At 42.1% G+C, this 17,440-nt stretch overlaps 1 protein-coding gene across 13 annotated transcripts in view; it reads right to left on the bottom strand.

The window, feature by feature from the left end:
* Window positions 1–855: 855 nt before the first annotated feature.
* Window positions 856–17,440, bottom strand: part of LOC135088935 (uncharacterized) — a 42,136-nt gene continuing 25,551 nt past the window's right edge. For 2 of the 13 annotated variants that reach the window (XR_010261182.1, XR_010261183.1), the window contains 9 exons: window positions 13,774–13,958; window positions 11,264–11,512; window positions 9,062–9,338; window positions 8,137–8,304; window positions 6,073–6,180; window positions 4,888–5,014; window positions 4,132–4,317; window positions 2,880–3,973; window positions 856–2,674 (listed from right to left, as the gene is read on the bottom strand). Coding sequence is in view for 1 of the 13 variants with exons in the window: in XM_063983995.1 (XP_063840065.1) it covers window positions 3,939–3,973; window positions 4,132–4,317; window positions 4,888–5,014; window positions 8,137–8,190 (402 nt within the window). In the remaining 12 variants the exon portion in view is untranslated. Of the gene's footprint in view, window positions 2,675–2,879; window positions 3,974–4,131; window positions 4,318–4,887; window positions 5,015–6,072; window positions 6,181–8,136; window positions 8,305–9,061; window positions 9,339–10,086; window positions 10,231–10,409; window positions 10,425–10,983; window positions 11,167–11,263; window positions 11,642–11,691; window positions 11,707–13,773; window positions 13,959–16,911; window positions 16,927–17,440 lie in introns of those variants that run through there. The other 11 variants (XR_010261185.1, XR_010261186.1, XR_010261181.1 and 8 more) reach the window with 11 other exon arrangements.

The raw sequence follows: 17,440 nt of genomic DNA, 5'->3' as shown, positions 1-17,440 counted from the left end.
GCATCCAGTTTAGCGTGTGTGTATATTTCGCGTTGTGATAATTTAAAGGTTTTCTCGCGTTTTTATCTTTATTTATTGATTGATTTTATTTATTTATTTTATTTTTTTGGCAGGTGTTATATTTGTTGAGTGTTTTAAGTAACTGTGGCTCATTGCATCAAAACTCCATTCATTACCTTCGTGGGAAGGTTCAATTTGGCAAGGTTTTATTTCGCATTTTGGGTTTTGTAGTAAATTATGCATTTTCTCATATTTTTCTTTGCTGGTATTGTCCCTTCCACGCCATATATGACTGGAAAGTTGGGGGCGCCTTCCCCCCCCCCCACCCTCCACTGCTACGTTTTTTTTTCTTAATCAGTCAGTCAACCAATCAATCAATCCCTTCATGAATCATACCCATTTCCAGGTGTCACCCCCACCCATAGATCTCTCATTCTGTCATGTATGAACAAGTGCTAAGGGCAAGCTGAACAAGTACAAAGGGCAAGCCAGCTGTCTCTTTTAATATTCTTGCCTGAAATAACATTACAAATGAGGGTCTATTAATCATCCATTAAATAATCCATTTTTATTGCTTTCTCATTCTTCTTCCTCTGTGTATTGTTAAATTGGTTATATCATTATCCCTTCCTGTGTTTTAGTGTGCCATTACCTGTCCTCTCTTCCAGCTGATATTTAGTTTGTACTAAAATAGACTGGCATAACTTTACAATTTATACACAAATAACAACATAAACCAATAATGCATTGATATTATGCATGATAGGAGTGGACATTTCCACTCTACATCATTAATGAATGCATGATGAGACGCACACTATTACAAAGCTAATGAGTTCAATAAAAAACACTCAATAACAATTTCAATAACTTTATTAAAAATAGCAATCTTTATAAATCATGAAACTAGAAAACTTTAAGAACCTGGGGCTATAACATCAAATGCACAATAATGCAAACACTTTTTACACACACACTCTTTAATGATATTTCCTAATATACAGTATAATTCCAAACAGAGAGAGAGAGAGAGAGAGAGAGAGAGAGAGAGAGAGAGAGTGATGAACTACCTGGGGTCATAAATGTATAGTACAGGTATCAGTCAGGCAAAGCATAGTGCTTGCCTGTCTCATATGGAATGTAAAAACATGGCTTCATATCATTCCAGACCTGGGATTATGGCCAAAAGTTACCAAGCAGTGGTGAGCAAAATCCAGTAGAGTAATATTCAGTATCATTGAATTACTGACAAAGTAAAGATCATTATGTGCAATGATACTCACTACCTAGGAGCATTTCAGGTTACTACCAAGAATCTGACCATGCTGGCAGGGATGGTTAGGCTACAACACATTACATACTTCTCCATTCAAATCAGTCAGCTGATTAAATGGTGAGTTAAACCATTTTGATCATCTAAATCATATTAAGGCATTGGATGAGACCTGGACAGCTTGGGTCAACACCATACATAGGTACTCCACTACTCTGTGGGAGACACTTGATTGTGGCAAGAGTCATCACAATACCAAACACCATCCTTGACAAAGCACAGCATGGCCCACTCATCCACAGGAACCAATACAATTTCAAGTCTACATAGACAAAAAAATGTTCATGAATTAAATGCAATATTGTAAGTTTTAAATGTTATGTGGTACCTTAGATAGATGGACAGGTCACTTGAGAAGAGAAAATAAGAAATGTCTTAGGAAGAGTATTTTGTCATATGTATGAATATATATGACTGTATGACATAGATGACTGGTGAAGTAGATTTTGTCCCTTATCAGAGTGGTTGTGTAGCTGAAACAAATTAATGATTATCAAAACAGAGACACATTTGAGCTGATTGGTGAATTACAGTTTCAGAGTGGATACGGCATACACTGGGATGATAAAACTACTGCAGTCATAAAGTAGATGAAAAAATACTGTGGGGAGGAATGTAAAGCAGTAAAATATGCAAAAAGAAAGAAAGAAAGAAAGAAAGAAAGAAAGAAAGAGAGAGAGAGAGAGAGAGAGAGAGAGAGAGAGAGAGAGAGAGAGAGAGAGAGAGAGAGAGAGAGAGAGAGAGAGAGAGAGAGAGAGAGAGAGAGAGAGAGAGAGAGAGAGAGAGAGAGAGAGAGAGAGAGAGAGAGAGAGAGAGAGAGAGAGAGAGAGAGAGAGAGAGAGAGAGAGAGAGAGAGAGAGAGAGAGAGAGAGAGAGAGAGAGAGAGAGAATGATGTGACATGACATCTTTAAGTACAAATGAGTATATAGTAACCATACACTGATACTTGTCCCCTTATACAGTGATAAGTTTACCCAAACACAATGGACACGGATGGAACTTTTGGAGGCTAAAGTGCTCCAGGTGACTGGTGGACTCCATTTCATTGCGGAGGTCCAGGATTCTCTGCACAGTTGGGCTTTTGGTGTCAGTGGAAGTGGTGGCAGTGTGGCAGCAGTAACAGTTTTGGTCTTTCTATGGGCAAGTTCTGTAGGATTCATATTCTGCCTCCTCATGAGGGACATCAGTGTGAAGGGTCAACAGAGCATCAATTCCCTCCTCAGGCAAAGAATGATGGATGCAATTTTCTGTTTCTTGTTGTTGCTCCACCTTTTCAGAGTGCTTGAGGCGCTCGTCAGCCAGCTTTCCACTGCTGGTGGGTGTCTCAGACTCACTGGTTCCTGTTCCACATCAAGAGTGTTAGCAGATGCCACTTGTATTTCATCTACTTAGTACATTACATCATTACATAAATAACTGGTGTTATCTGATATTAAAGTGCTAATGAGCAACATGCCACAGAAATCTGTTTATTTCAAGAAAATTATGAAGATAATAATAATGTTTCGTTGCACTTCATAAGATGGCTCAATTTTTACTACTCACCAACACTGCTAAAGATAGCAACTGGACTCTTAAGGACGCTGCTTATCTTCTCGAGCTGCTGAAGGTCATGATCTGCTTCCTTTTTCCTGCACCAGCTTTGATATCAAATCCTGCAGGAAACAACTGTGTTAATTCACATTTTGAATAAATCTAATAGATGAAATTTCACTTACAACACCTTATGTGTCTCTGGTGACTCATGGAGGACAGATACATCACCTGAGAGTAAATGGTCAGTGAAGAAGTTGACCCTTGATCCTGGCTAATCACATTAAGTACATTAAACACTCCTGTTAACTAATAAATGAGGGATAGATTTCTCTGGAAGGTTACATTACACTACTTCCCTGGCATTTGAAAACATTTTGCTCTACATGAACTCATATGGAAGCTTTACTGCAACATTAAATCTCAGCTAGATGCCAGATGGTGTAGCCTCCATCACAGAGCAAGGTAATGATATGAAGGCTTAGTACTTTGGTCAACACCTGAATAAGAACCGTTTGAGATGCAGCAGAGATCACTAACCTGCCAGCAATTGAATAAGAAGTGTGTGAGATGCAGCAGAGATCACTAACCTGCCAGCAATTGAATAAGAAGTGTGTGAGATGCAGCAGAAATCACTAATCTGCCATGACATGAATAAGAAGTGTGTGAGATGCAAAAGAGAGCACTAACCTGCAGAGTGGTTTTGCTTCATTTCCTCTCATTCATGATGGAGGCTGGCAAGGTCTAACTCGCGTTTCTCGAGCTTGTTGCTTCATCACTCCTCGCTGCAACTGGTAGATGGTGATGTAGTCACCTGAAGAAGGATAAAATTCTTCATTAAAAGACCAAGGAAATGGCATACAGTAAACAGTAAACACTTCCTCCACTTCACTTTTACAGATGATTCAAATGAGCAAAAAACATGCATACACCGATGGACTCTGTCTCCTCATGCACTACAGCATGCTTAAGCTGCTACTTCCTGTCACTTAGCTCAGCCACCTCCTTCATGCTGCAAGTTAACCTGCTCTCCAGGACCCTGTGAGGCTCCTGCAGTTGTTGCAGCTTCTGTTAAAGCTCAGTTCCTCCCAATCCTGTTGTTTCTCCTGATAAAACAATAAGTTTGTTTCTCTCAACTTTTCTTAATACAGCCTCAATAAACAAATCCAATAACAATGCTTTTATTTTGTTATTAATTCAAAAAATTGAGCAACAGTGAGGAAAAATTATTTGCTTTATTATTAGAGAATATAAACTTTCTTACCTTTTGGTTCAGTTATGACATCTTCAGACAACTTTTCATGAGCAAGAGATTCTCCCAGCAGTTTGTTATACTTATCCCTCTCACAGTCTAGCTGAACCTGAAGACTGCTGCACTCACTCTCCAACCTGCTAACCTCAGATGTCAGTGTAGCCACTTGACCCAGCAATTTCCCCTTGGTATCTGTACCTGGAGGTGAAAAATTGATGCAACAGAGGGCCAGACAAGAATGACCAATGGAAGTAATTAGACGTAATGTAAGAAGTGGGTATAAGACTAAGGGAAATAGAAGGGCAATGGAGAGAGGGTTAGATGCACCAGAAATGTCTGTGGAGCCAGGAAAAATTTTAACTTGTAACAGAGATAACTAAGAGCAACTGTGAATGAATAAATGTGATGTAGCCTCGACCCATGACTGGGAAAATGCAAAAGCAGCACCTCAGACACCAGGACCATGATGACTGGCAGCTCCCAAAATTAGCTGCTGGCTTTTGTACTCCTAGTCACCACAGGAGGCTCATCCACAGCTAATCCTATCAGCTGATCATCTTGGGTGAAGTAATTGTTTATCAGTCTGGCTGTTGAGTCCTGATGCAGAGATGTGTGTGTGTGTGTGTGTGTGTGTGTGTGTGTGTGTGTGTGTGTGTGTGTGTGTGTGTGTGTGTGTGTGTGTGTGTGTGTGTGCACTTTGGAAAGCCTCCCTCCAAGGAGAATGTCAGTTTGATATACAAATATATATTCATGTGGATGGTAGCTCACATTTAGCTTCTGAGTTCTCACATGAAGACATGCCATCCTTGTCTTTTTCCTCTGAGGGAGTGACTTTATACTCTGTGATAAGTGCATGCAGCTCACTATTCTGTCTTGTGACGTTTTTGATTTCTATCTGTGAAAGACACAAGAAGGCAGTAAGTTAACTTGTTTAACATGCCACATCATTTTATATATATTATGCCAAGTTTAAACAGGAAAGCCTCACCAGAAGCATCAACTAAAGACCAAAGTGATTAACAAATCTTTCACTTTACCACCCTTAATGACAAAAGCTGCTGATGTAGCATCCCATCCATATCCTGCATTTTTACACCTTCATGATTCCATTAGATTACATTAGATTACATTAGAACAGTATGTGACCAATGACGTCTCCATTCTACATTGCCATGACAAGAATACAGGGCTTTACTGAACATAAACCAAGGACGCCTCCATTCTACATTGCCATGACAAGAATACGGGGCTTTACTGAACATAAACCAAGGACGCCTCCATTCTACATTGCCATGACAAGAATACAGGGCTTTACTGAACATAAACCAATGACGCCTCCATTCTACATTGCCATGACAAGAATACAGGGCTTTACTGAACATAAACCAAGGATTCCCTCCTCCTCTCTCTAAGGGTTAGGGTTCTCTCAACAGTTACAGCGTGGTGTGAGAGATGCAGTGCTGTCAAGGCTTTACTATTTACAGGAAGCAACACACCAATAAATAAATGTTACTTTGGAAATGAAACTGAATAATCAAAGGCTTTATATCTCATGAACTTCCCTTCTTTAATAAACTGTCTTCAAGCTGACAGACTCCAGTAGTATTGCATCTTAGGAATATTCTACAGCTGATTTCATAATAACTGCTCTCTAAAACTGACTACATGCCTCCTTCCCTGCCTCCTACAGACTCTACTCAACAATTGTTGCTATTCTGTTCATGCTGGTGTGACAGTTAACCAGTATATTAATTCCTTAGTTATGTACACTCTAGAATGGTGGTTCATTTTATCTACCAGTGATTTGAATTCCCAGCTTCTAAGTATTACATTATTATTTGTTGATTGGTACCATTTGTATGCAATCAGAGAAAGATTTCAATATAAAAACATATCCATGTTACTGTTACCTTTCAGAATGTAAACCAAAATGAAAGCTATGTAAATTCTTACTTTAGATTATGTTGTCATTTCATTGAATGATGTAATTTCTTGGTTCTTGTGCTTCTTCAAATGCAGTCCCTTGTCTGGTTTCTCTGTCAATTCTAATTTCTTATTGCTCTGTGGAAAAACAAAGTGCAAATGTCCTATCCACTCCTATGCTGATGATACCACCCTGCACTTTTCCACGTCTTTTCATAGACGTCCAACCCTTCAGGAGGTAAACATATCACGCAGGGAAGCCACAGAACGCCTGACTTCTGATCTTTCTAAAATTTCTGATTGGGGCAGAGCAAACTTGGTATTGTTCAATGCCTCAAAAACTCAATTCCTCCATCTATCAACTCGACACAATCTTCCAGACAACTATCCCCTCTTCTTCAATGACACTCAACTGTCCCCCTCTTCTACACTGAACATCCTCGGTCTGTCCTTTACTTATAATCTGAACTGGAAACTTCACATCTCATCTCTAGCTAAAACAGCTTCTATGAAGTTAGGTGTTCTGAGACGTCTCCGCCAGTTTTTCTCACCCCCCCAGCTGCTAACTCTGTACAAGGGCCTTATCCGTCCATGTATGGAGTATGCTTCACATGTCTGGGGGGGTTCCACTCATACTGCTGTTCTAGACAGGGTGGAATCAAAAGCTTTTCGTCTCATCAACTCCTCTCCTCTAACTGACTGTCTTCAGCCCCTCTCTCACCGCCGCAATGTTGCATATCTAGCTGTCTTCTACCGCTATTTTCATGCCAACTGCTCTTCTGATCTTGCTAACTGCATGCCTCCCCTCCTCCCGCGGCCTCGCTGCACAAGACTTTCTTCTTTCTCTCACTCCTATTCTGTCCACCTCTCTAACGCAAGAGTTAACCAGTATTCTCAATCATTCATCCCTTTCTCTGGTAAACTCTGGAACTCCTTGCCTGCTTCTGTATTTCCACCTTCCTATGACTTGAATTCCTTCAAGAGGGAGGTTTCAAGACACTTATCCACCAATTTTTGACCACTGCTTTGACCCTTTTAAGGGACTGGCATTTCAGTGGGCATTTTTTTTTATTAGATTTTTGTTGCCCTTGGCCAGTATCCTTCCTACATAAAAAAAAAAAAAAAAAAAAAAAAAAAGGATGAACTGATTCAATAATATTGCTTTCACAATTTCAATATTGTTCACAATTTCTGCAGGAAGTTTACTCCATATATTTACTATACGATTAAAGAAAAAATGTTTGGCCTTGTGGGATTTAAAACGTTTGGGTATAATCTTGAATCTATTATTTCTTGTTAGGTAGAATGGAGGAGGAGGAGGAGGAGGAGGAGGAGGAGGAGGAGGAGGAGGAGGAGGAGGAGGAGGAGGAGGAGGAGGAGGAAGGAGGAGGAGGAGGAGGAGGAGGGAGAAACAAAGATAGGAGGGAAGGAAGAAAGGAAGAAAAGGGAATAAGAGAGAGAGAGAGAGAGAGAGAGAGAGAGAGAGAGAGAGAGAGAGAGAGAGAGAGAGAGAGAGAGAGAGAGAGAGAGAGAGAGAGAGAGAGAGAGAGAGAGAGAGAGAGAGAGAGAGAGAGAGAGAGGAGTTGGTAAGGAAAATTATTACAATGGTCCAAGGTGAAGAACAGGGACTGGAATGAGAAGTGGAAGAAGCATATAGAATTTGAAAATATAGTGAAGGAGGTAAAAGACCATTAAAAGTGAGAATGAGATCCCAAGTTACAGTAAAGGAGATCCTAGTGAGAACTGGGAAGCTGGCTGAAAATTCAGAATACAAGAATATTTGGGTAAAAAAGAGATATGAACTTGGAAGAAAGGGAAAAAGAGAAGGATCTGAGGAATGAAGCCAAGCAAAAAAAACGAGAGAAGTACAGAGACCGAGAAGCAGAAATTTTATTGGAGGGTACTAGATATGAAACTAAGGAAATGGTATATTCAGGAAAGGGAACAAGAAATGAAAGAACCACAACAGCAGACAGACAAATTGCATGTGGTGGGAGAAGTAGTATATTAAGAGTAATATATACAAAACGAACTTCATGTAAACAAATAAAATTTTCAGAAAACTTGTCACACAAAACCTTATTAACAACTCACCTTCTCCTTCTGCGGCATTTCCTTCCTTCTTATCTTTCTCCTTTCCTTCTCCATCTTCCTCCTCCTCCTCCTCCTCCTCTCCTTCCTCTTTCTTTCCACCTTCCTCCTCCTCTTGTGACTCTTAACTCTCTTCCTCCTCGTCCTCCTCTTCCCCTGTGCTTCCCTCCTCTGAAAGAAAAGACTTGTTTAAAAAGCAAGCAAATATAGTAGTAATAGTAAAAAAAAGTCAATGAAATGAAAGTTTATACACATATGAAATTAGTGAAAATTTGACACCAAACATTCTCTATCTGTAACATTACATCAGAATGACGAGAACACAAGATATGAAAAGTGAAAGGGAATGATGTATATAACAAAGAAAAACATTGTATAATGACATATGACAGGAAAATAATCTTGTATACTTGTCCCTTAAATACTTGCTTCCTTGTATATTAACTCCCAAAATGCTCATTCCTTGTACTCTCATTTTCAAAACACCTCTTCCTTATATATTGTCACTCAAACACTCCTTTCTTGTACACTTATTCCCAAATCATTCCTGTCTTCCTGTATTCTCATTCTCCAAACACTCCTGCCTCTGCACACCCAGTTCCTCAAAACATTTCTTCATTGTTTACTCATTCCCCAAACACACCAACTTTCTTGTATACTTAGCTCTCAAAAGATGCATTTTTAAACATCCATAACTCCTTTTATTTTCATTCCCCAAACACTCCTGGCTGTGCACACTCCAGCACGTTAACACCACACACACATTCACACTCTTAATATCATCTGTCAGCCCCTAGTGGAAAGGGACAATCTTGTGGCCCACCATACTACACCTCAGGAGGTCAGACACAGCATTCAGTTAACAAAAAATCACATTAACACCCACTCCCCACAGAACATAGTAACACAAAATCAGATTAACACTCACCCCAACGTCACATTCACAAGACAAGTTCTCATCCCACAGCCGTAAACTGTTTGCGGCCACCTACGAGGACCTTGCCAAGAAGATGCTTGCCTACACAACCCCAACGGACACAGCTCTGTACCGGCGCATCCCGGCTAACACGACAGGCCTCGCCAGCATCCTCTTCTTCATCGAGCGACTCCAGAGGTGCTACATACCCGCGGGGGAGAAGCCTGTTAGCATGGGAGTTGCTGCTGGCTGGTACATGTTGTCAGCTCTCCTACAACAAGGTGAGGACCTGTTGAGGTGTAAGACTGGTCAGTTCAAGTGTTGGAGCTAGCCATTCAACCAACTAGCCAATCAATCAGTCACTCAGCTAGTCAGTCAGTCAGTCAGTCAGTCATTCCATTTTGGCCATAAGTCACTGTTTACTTAATCAATCCCTCCTAAGACACTGCACTTTTTTCAGATTATAGAGCTGATAGGTCTCGGTAGGGGGTTGACAGGCCTTGGTGGGGCTTGAGAGCGCCTTGGTGGGGGCTGACAGGGTTTGGTAGGGCTTGGCAGGGGTGACAGCAAAGGCTTCTGTTTAAAATCTCACATCTCAAGCCACCTCATTACTTGAGAGGTAACAAAGGGCTTGGCAGAGCTTGACAGGGATTGGTAGAGGTGACAGGGGCAGGCAGGACTGACAGGGGATGACCTAACCTAACCTAACCTAACCTGACCTGACCTAACCTAATGTAAGCTAACTTAACCTAACCTAACGTAACCTAACTTAACCTAACGTAAATTATTCTAGACTAACCTGACCTGACGTAACCTAACCTGACCTAACTTTGATGAACTGAAGCCAACCTAACTCAGCCGAACTAACCTAACCAAATCTAATTATATAGAAATAAATAAATAAAATAATAAAAATAAATAGAAAAAAAAAACACATGATTCAGGATTCTGAAGCAAACCAAAACAATAGATAAAAAATTGTAATAAATAAATAAATAAACAAATATATCAGAGGAAAAGAAGAAAAACAGTCTTACAGGTGTTTTTGAGGTACTATGGCACATGGTACACTGCCAGGCCCTTGTACTGCACCATTAACACCACAATGTACACTGACATGGTACTGCAACAGTGGGAGTCTTGCAAGTTGATTCACCACTCTTGGAAATCGTTTAGGAGGTCTAGGAACATCACAGTTAGGTTAAGTTTTTGTGCTACAGTTTAAAGTTACAGTGATGCATGGTACAGTGGTTTATGGTGTAGGTAGACAAGGCCTTCCTGCACCACTAGCACCATAGGGTACAGTGCTGTGGTATAGTGACATGAAGAAATTAAGAAAACAAACTGAAGATTCATTTACCTGCCAGACCCAAGGCATACATTTATACTTTTATCATTACAGGTAGAAATCTATATATACAGAGAAACATGACATGTATGTATGTATGAAATATGTATGAACAGTATATTGGCATATAAATAAGCGTAGGTGAGGAGAAATTAATATTGTCAGTCTGGGATGACAGAGAGGGAGGGGATGGAGATGCAGGCATAGGTGACGCTGACTAACACAAAGTATCTTATTTAACTACAGACTAGGATTATCGGGCTGGGATGTGAATAGTAGATGTGTAAATGAATAATTCACCTATGGGCGTGAATGAGAAGAAACAATGAAAAAAAGAAGGGCACCGATGTTTTGGTGAGGGCGGGGAAAGGAAGGAAAAATATGGAAAAATTATCTTGTTATTTTTCGTACTATAGACACATTTTTACATGCACAGGAACTCAGGGTACATGTATCAATGTATAATCTATGTATGAACGCAGTATAGATGTATAAATAAGCGTATCAGGGAAGAAATAAGGAAAAATGTTAGCGACAAGGCGGTTGTTTGGTGTCGGATGGTGGGGAGAGGGGTCCAAACACGTACTATCAATCTCACTGACAGCTTGGACTATCACGGTAATACATTCATGGCAGATGTATGGGTGTATAAACTATCTATACACGCAGTATGGCGGTAATAATAAGCGCAGGAGATAAGAAAACTGAAAAAAAAACGAATGAAGAGAGGGCCAAGTTGGTGACAGGCAGCGGAGAGAGAGAGAGAGAGAGGGAGAGAGGGAGGCGGACATTGAAGAACCACTAATGTCACTACTATCTTGGACTATCAGGGTGATAAGTGCAGGGTGAGCATGTGTGACTATTACCTTCGCGATCTCTGAAGGCATCAGCTTGCAGCGTCTTCACAACCTGTATTTCGTCAATCTCTTGCTTGTTGGTGGTCTGCACGGAGGACCTGAGCCCATCAAAGACAGTCTTCGTAAATGTCTTGATCTTTTACGTTACGGCCTGTTTTTTTTTTTACCTGACCTTGACCTGCAGGCTTACATGGCTCTACAGGCTAGGGGAAGGCCTGGGACACATGTCTGGCGGGTCAGGCTAGGGCTGGCTGCAGGCTGGGAGACAAGATTCGCTATTATACTTTTCGATCACTGGAATGAACCGAGTAGCTGCGCGCGCGCGCGCCATGACGTCACTACGAAGATGCCAGATTTGTTTCACTCCCCTGGTCTGGCACTGTAGGGCTCTATGTGGCACTGTACGCACTCACACACCTTATACACGTAATACACACCTGCACACGAAGCACCATCACTTATGGCATTGTGACACTAGAGAAGAGGCCTGTACACAAACACACATAGACACACACACACATACACATATTCAGCCACACACACGTACATAAAGAATCAGAGTCTTTCACTCATTCAATTAAGAAAAAAAAAACCCAGACTGTTCGCCACTCAAAAAACATCATAATATTTTTTCAGTGGCACTGCGGCATTGTGAAGCCACCATGCAAAATATTTACACTCGTATTATAAAAAAAAAAAAAAAAACTGGAGGGTTCATTAGAGAGAGAGAGAGAGAGAGAGAGAGAGAGAGAGAGAGAGAGAGAGAGAGAGAGAGAGAGAGAGAGAGAGAGAGAGAGAGAGAGAGTTAGGTTTCATAATTAGATGGAAAAGAATCTGTTCTGAAAAATGAGAAACAGATTCAGAGAGAGAGAGAGAGAGAGAGAGAGAGAGAGAGAGAGAGAGAGAGAGAGAGAGAGAGAGAGAGAGAGATTAAATTGATATATGAGGCGCGCGGCGCAACAACGACGTAACCGAGAAATGGAAGTTTCGAGAAAAACGCGCTCAAAGTTAAACACTGATTGCGCACAAAAGGATACCCTTAAATAAGTAAGTATTATACATCATTTGAAAGGTCTTGGGTAGTTCTGTTTGGGGATGTAGGTTTCGAAGTGATAGGTGACGATTTTGGGTGGATGACTTACGCGTTAATTAACGCGTATACCGTAGGTAATAATTTTTTTTCCCGATATTGTTTTCATTTGTTAATAATGTGTTAGAGCCTAGTACACATAGTATTAAGTGAAAGTTTCATGAAGATTGGTACATAAATAAATTTTTTATGAATTTTTTTCCGAGCGTAAAAAATAAAACTTACTCATTACCGGCACGTTATTACTCCTACCATAACTTTGACGTCCTGCTATGACTAACAGTGTGTAATGCTGATAATTTTATGTTTGTGCATGCATTCTGGTAAGTATTAATGGAAAGCCGCTATGTCAAGAACATTATGAAGAAACGAATTTTTTTTTTTTTTTTTGTATTCAATGAATATAGTTGGCTCTCATCCTTTACACTGGCTTGAGACAGTTAAGTTGATTACCAGGATACGTCTGTTTGATCCTGGCAATGCCCTTAGCGGATTTACCAACCCTTTAAATCCCCCTTCAACCCACTAAGTCGGGTTGACTGGGGATTTAAAAAACTTACGTAAGGCTGGTGGCCACAGCAGGATGCTGTGACACTTTCGTCTGCACTCTAGTAGCCATAGTTGCGTAAAGAGTCACGAGAAAGGTAGCGTGCGTCTGTGCTCGGGCGTGTTAAAGGGCAGAGTGGATGAGCACATGGTGAGTGTGTTGTCACCATGGCAACGGCGCTGGTAAACATGGCAGCGGTGCTGTGATTGGCTCGCCCGCGCCGGGCGGCTGCAACCGCGCCGCTGATTGGCCATACGCACGTGAGGCTGGGAGGAGCAGGTTGCGTCGTTGTTGTACCGCTTTCGAGATGTTAGTCCAGAGAAATTTTCTCCGCACTACGCTCGACTTTGAGCCTTAGTACAGGTGCTTAGATGGTCGAATATGACTTGGCCGACATCACCACGAGACTTTTACACCCTTCTACCACACGGAGCAGGCAAAAACACGGTTACGTCGTTGTTGTACGTACGTCGTTGTTGTACCGCGCGCCTCATATGTTAATAATTTCTTTTCATCAAAATAAAGAAACGGATGAATAAATAAATAAATAATTATAGAGAGAGAAGAGAAATATAATAATAATAATAATAATAATAATAATAATAATAATAATAATAATAATAATAATAACAATAATAATAATAATGTGTGTGTGTGTGTGTGTGTGTGTGTGTGTGTGTGTGTGTGTGTGTAGTGAAGTCTGGGTGGGTGAGTGTATGTCAGGAATGATGACAGGTCAGGTGTGTTCTTTGTGTCCTGGTGAGATGAGGTCAAGTGAAGTCAGTGTGTGCCAGGAAGGTTGTGTCCACACAACATACGAGTACATACATGAACAAGATTACAGTACACTACATGCATATAAATACTAATTGCTGTACTCACCAATCACTGACTCTTGATGTGGTGATGTGGTGGTGATGTTCTATTTCACTGGGGCAGGACAGGAGGTGGTGGTGTGGTGATGTGGTGATGCAATGATGTGATGTTAGTGGTGCTCTGTTCATTCACCAAGCAAGACAGGAAGTGTAATGGTGGTGTGGTGGTGCATAACACTGTCTTCACCACATCTGCCAAGACAATACAAGATAAACATTAATGACTTACAATGAAAAACAAGATGGAGATAGACAAATTAGGAAAGAAATAGGTTTCTATACTCGTAGAGTATTACTGTGTGTGTGTGTGTGTGTGTGTGTGTGTGTGTGTGTGTGTGTGTCACTAATTTCTATCTCTTTCTCTCTCTCCTGAGAACTATTTCATATTGCTGTACATCAACATGAAATATCACCACACAAGCCTCTCTCTCTTTCTCTGCACCTCACAACACAACACAAAACTTTATCACACTAATCAGTAAACAATACCAAAAGCTCCCCTTCTGCAGGCCTGACTCCTCCCTTTCATTCAGACCCTTTCTTTCCCTCTCTCTCAGCTTGCCCGCCTTCGTATCTGCGTCTATATTTACTCTTGATTCAAGTATACAACTCTACACCATACTGACCTATAGGTACAGTGCAAATAGCTTTTCTTCCTCCCTGTTTTTCCTGTCTCTCTGCCTGTCTGCCTCTTTCTCCCTCTCTACTGACTCATGGCTCAAAGATACAAGTCTAATTAAGCTTTGAACCTCTCTGTCTCTACAATATCATAAAACCTCAACACTCCAAACCAAACCAACCCTGCCAACACCTACCTGTCTCTCTGCCTCAGTCAGTCAGTCAGTCAGTCAGTCAGTCAGTCAGTCAGTCAGCCATTCAACCAGCCAGCTAGCCATTCAACCAACCAGCCAATCAATCAGTCACTCAGCTAGTCAGTCAGTCAGTCAGTCAGTCAGTCAGTCAGTCAGTCAGTCAGTCAGTCAGCCAGTCAGTCAGCCATTCAACCAGCCAGCTAGCCATTCAACCAACTAGCCAATCAATCAGTCACTCAGCTAGTCAGTCAGTCAGTCAGTCAGTCAGTCAGTCAGTCAGTCAGTCAGTCAGTCAGTCAGTCAGCCATTCAACCAGCCAGCTAGCCATTCAACCAACCAGCCAATCAATCAGTCACTCAGCTAGTCAGTTAGTCAGTCAGTCAGTCAGTCAGTCAGTCAGTCAGTCAGTCAGTCAGTCAGTCAGTCAGTCAGCCATTCAACCAGCCAGCTAGCCATTCAACCAACCAGCCAATCAATCAGTCACTCAGTTAGTCAGTCAGTGAGTCAGTCAGTCAGTCAGTCAGTCAGTCAGTCAGTCAGTCAGTCAGTCAGTCAGTCAGTTAGCCATTCAACCAGCCAGCTAGCCATTCAACCAACCAGCCAATCAATCAGTCACTCAGCTAGTCAGTCAGTCAGTCAGTCAGTCAGTCAGTCAGTCAGTCAGTCAGTCAGTCAGCCATTCAACCAGCCAGCTAGGCATTCAACCAACCAGCCAATCAATCAGTCACTCAGCTAGTCAGTCAGTCAGTCAGTCAGTCAGTCAGTCAGTCAGTCAGTCAGTCAGCCAGTCAGTCAGCCATTCAACCAGCCAGCTAGCCATTCAACCAACTAGCCAATCAATCAGTCACTCAGTCAGTCAGTCAGTCAGTCAGTCAGTCAGTCAGTCAGTCAGTCAGTCAGCCATTCAACCAGCCAGCTAGCCATTCAACCAACCAGCCAATCAATCAGTCACTCAGCTAGTCAGTTAGTCAGTCAGTCAGTCAGTCAGTCAGTCAGTCAGTCAGTCAGTCAGTCAGTCAGTCAGTCAGTCAGCCATTCAACCAGCCAGCTAGCCATTCAACCAACCAGCCAATCAATCAGTCACTCAGTTAGTCAGTCAGTCAGTCAGTCAGTCAGTCAGTCAGTCAGTCAGTCAGTCAGTCAGTTAGCCATTCAACCAGCCAGCTAGCCATTCAACCAACCAGCCAATCAATCAGTCACTCAGCTAGTCAGTCAGTCAGTCAGTCAGTCAGTCAGTCAGTCAGTCAGTCAGTCAGCCATTCAACAAGCCAGCTAGGCATTCAACCAACCAGCCAATCAATCAGTCACTCAGCTAGTCAGTCAGTCAGTCAGTCAGTCAGTCAGTCAGTCAGTCAGTCAGTCAGTTAGTCAGTCAGTCAGCCAGTCAGTCAGCCATTCAACCAGCCAGCTAGCCATTCAACCAACAAGCCAATCAATCAGTCACTCAGCTAGTCAGTCAGTCAGTCAGTCAGTCAGTCAGTCAGTCAGTCAGTCAGCCATTCAACCAGCCAGCTAGCCATTCAACCAACCAGCCAATCAATCAGTCACTCAGCTAGTCAGTTAGTCAGTCAGTCAGTCAGTAAGTCAGTCAGTCAGTCAGTCAGTCAGCCATTCAACCAGCCAGCTAGCCATTCAACCAACCAGCCAATCAATCAGTCACTCAGTTAGTCAGTCAGTCAGTCAGTCAGTCAGTCAGTCAGTCAGTCAGTCAGTCAGTCAGTCAGTTAGCCATTCAACCAGCCAGCTAGCCATTCGACAAACCAGCCAATCAATCAGTCACTCAGCTAGTCAGTCAGTCAGTCAGTTAGTCAGTCAGTCAGTTAGTCAGTCAGTCAGTCAGTCAGTCAGTCAGTCAGTCAGCCATTCAACCAGCCAGCTAGGCATTCAACCAACCAGCTAATCAATCAGTCACTCAGCTAGTCAGTCAGTCAGTCAGTCAGTCAGTCAGTCAGTCAGTCAGCCATTCAACCAACCAGCTAGCCACCCAACTAGCTAACCAGCCAGTCAATCAGTCACTCAGCCAGCCAGTCAGTCAGTCAGTCAGTTAGTAAGCCAGCCAGCAAGCCAGCCAGCCAGCCAGCCAGTCAGTCAGTCAGTCAGTCAGTCACTCAGCCAGCGAGTCAGCCGGCCAGCCAGTCAGTTAGTTCTGTGGGCCTGTGTATGGTTCTGGTGTGCCTCTGTTTGGTTTGTGTTAGGTTCAGCTAGCCCTCTGTTTGGTCTCTGGGCCATAGATGCAGCAAGACCGGTTCAAAATTCCAAGCACTGACGCACTGCACAGACTACCACCTCATGCCTGCTTGGTGTGAAAGAGTCTGCTGGGACAAATGACCTACACAGCAACTTGTATCAGTCCCCCAGATGTGTTCCTGGAAGCTCAGTGTTATGGATGCAGTGTGACATGCTGACTTAGGGAAGGCTGTCTGTCGTGGCTGCACCTTGCTGTGGCTAAGAAAAGGCTGTGTTTGTTTGAAGTGCTGTACTGGTCATGCTGGGAAGTGTACAGGCCACCATTAGTAGTAGAAATGTTGCACTAGAATGAAATTAGTTGGGAAATGTAATGCATAATTATTGGCAGGGAAAAGATGGTGACAGGGATGCTGGGACGTGCTTCACTGTACACCGTGGTGGCCGCCCCTTGGTGCTTGGCGGTACCTTATAGGGCATCAAGGGGCAGTTATTGTAGTCTCATCTTACAGCAAAACAAGTAAAAGAAAAAAAATAGTAATAATAATAATAATAAAAAAAAATTTTTATCATTGTCTTGATGAGCACAAATCTTTCCCTGCCAATACATAAACAGCACATTTTTTCACTAAATTTCACCATTGTAGTACACATTTATACTAGTAATGATGACCTGTA

This window comes from Scylla paramamosain, chromosome 32 (genome assembly GCF_035594125.1).
Source record: "Scylla paramamosain isolate STU-SP2022 chromosome 32, ASM3559412v1, whole genome shotgun sequence".
Taxonomy (NCBI): domain Eukaryota; kingdom Metazoa; phylum Arthropoda; class Malacostraca; order Decapoda; family Portunidae; genus Scylla; species Scylla paramamosain.
This window is presented reverse-complemented; position numbering and strand designations above follow the sequence as displayed.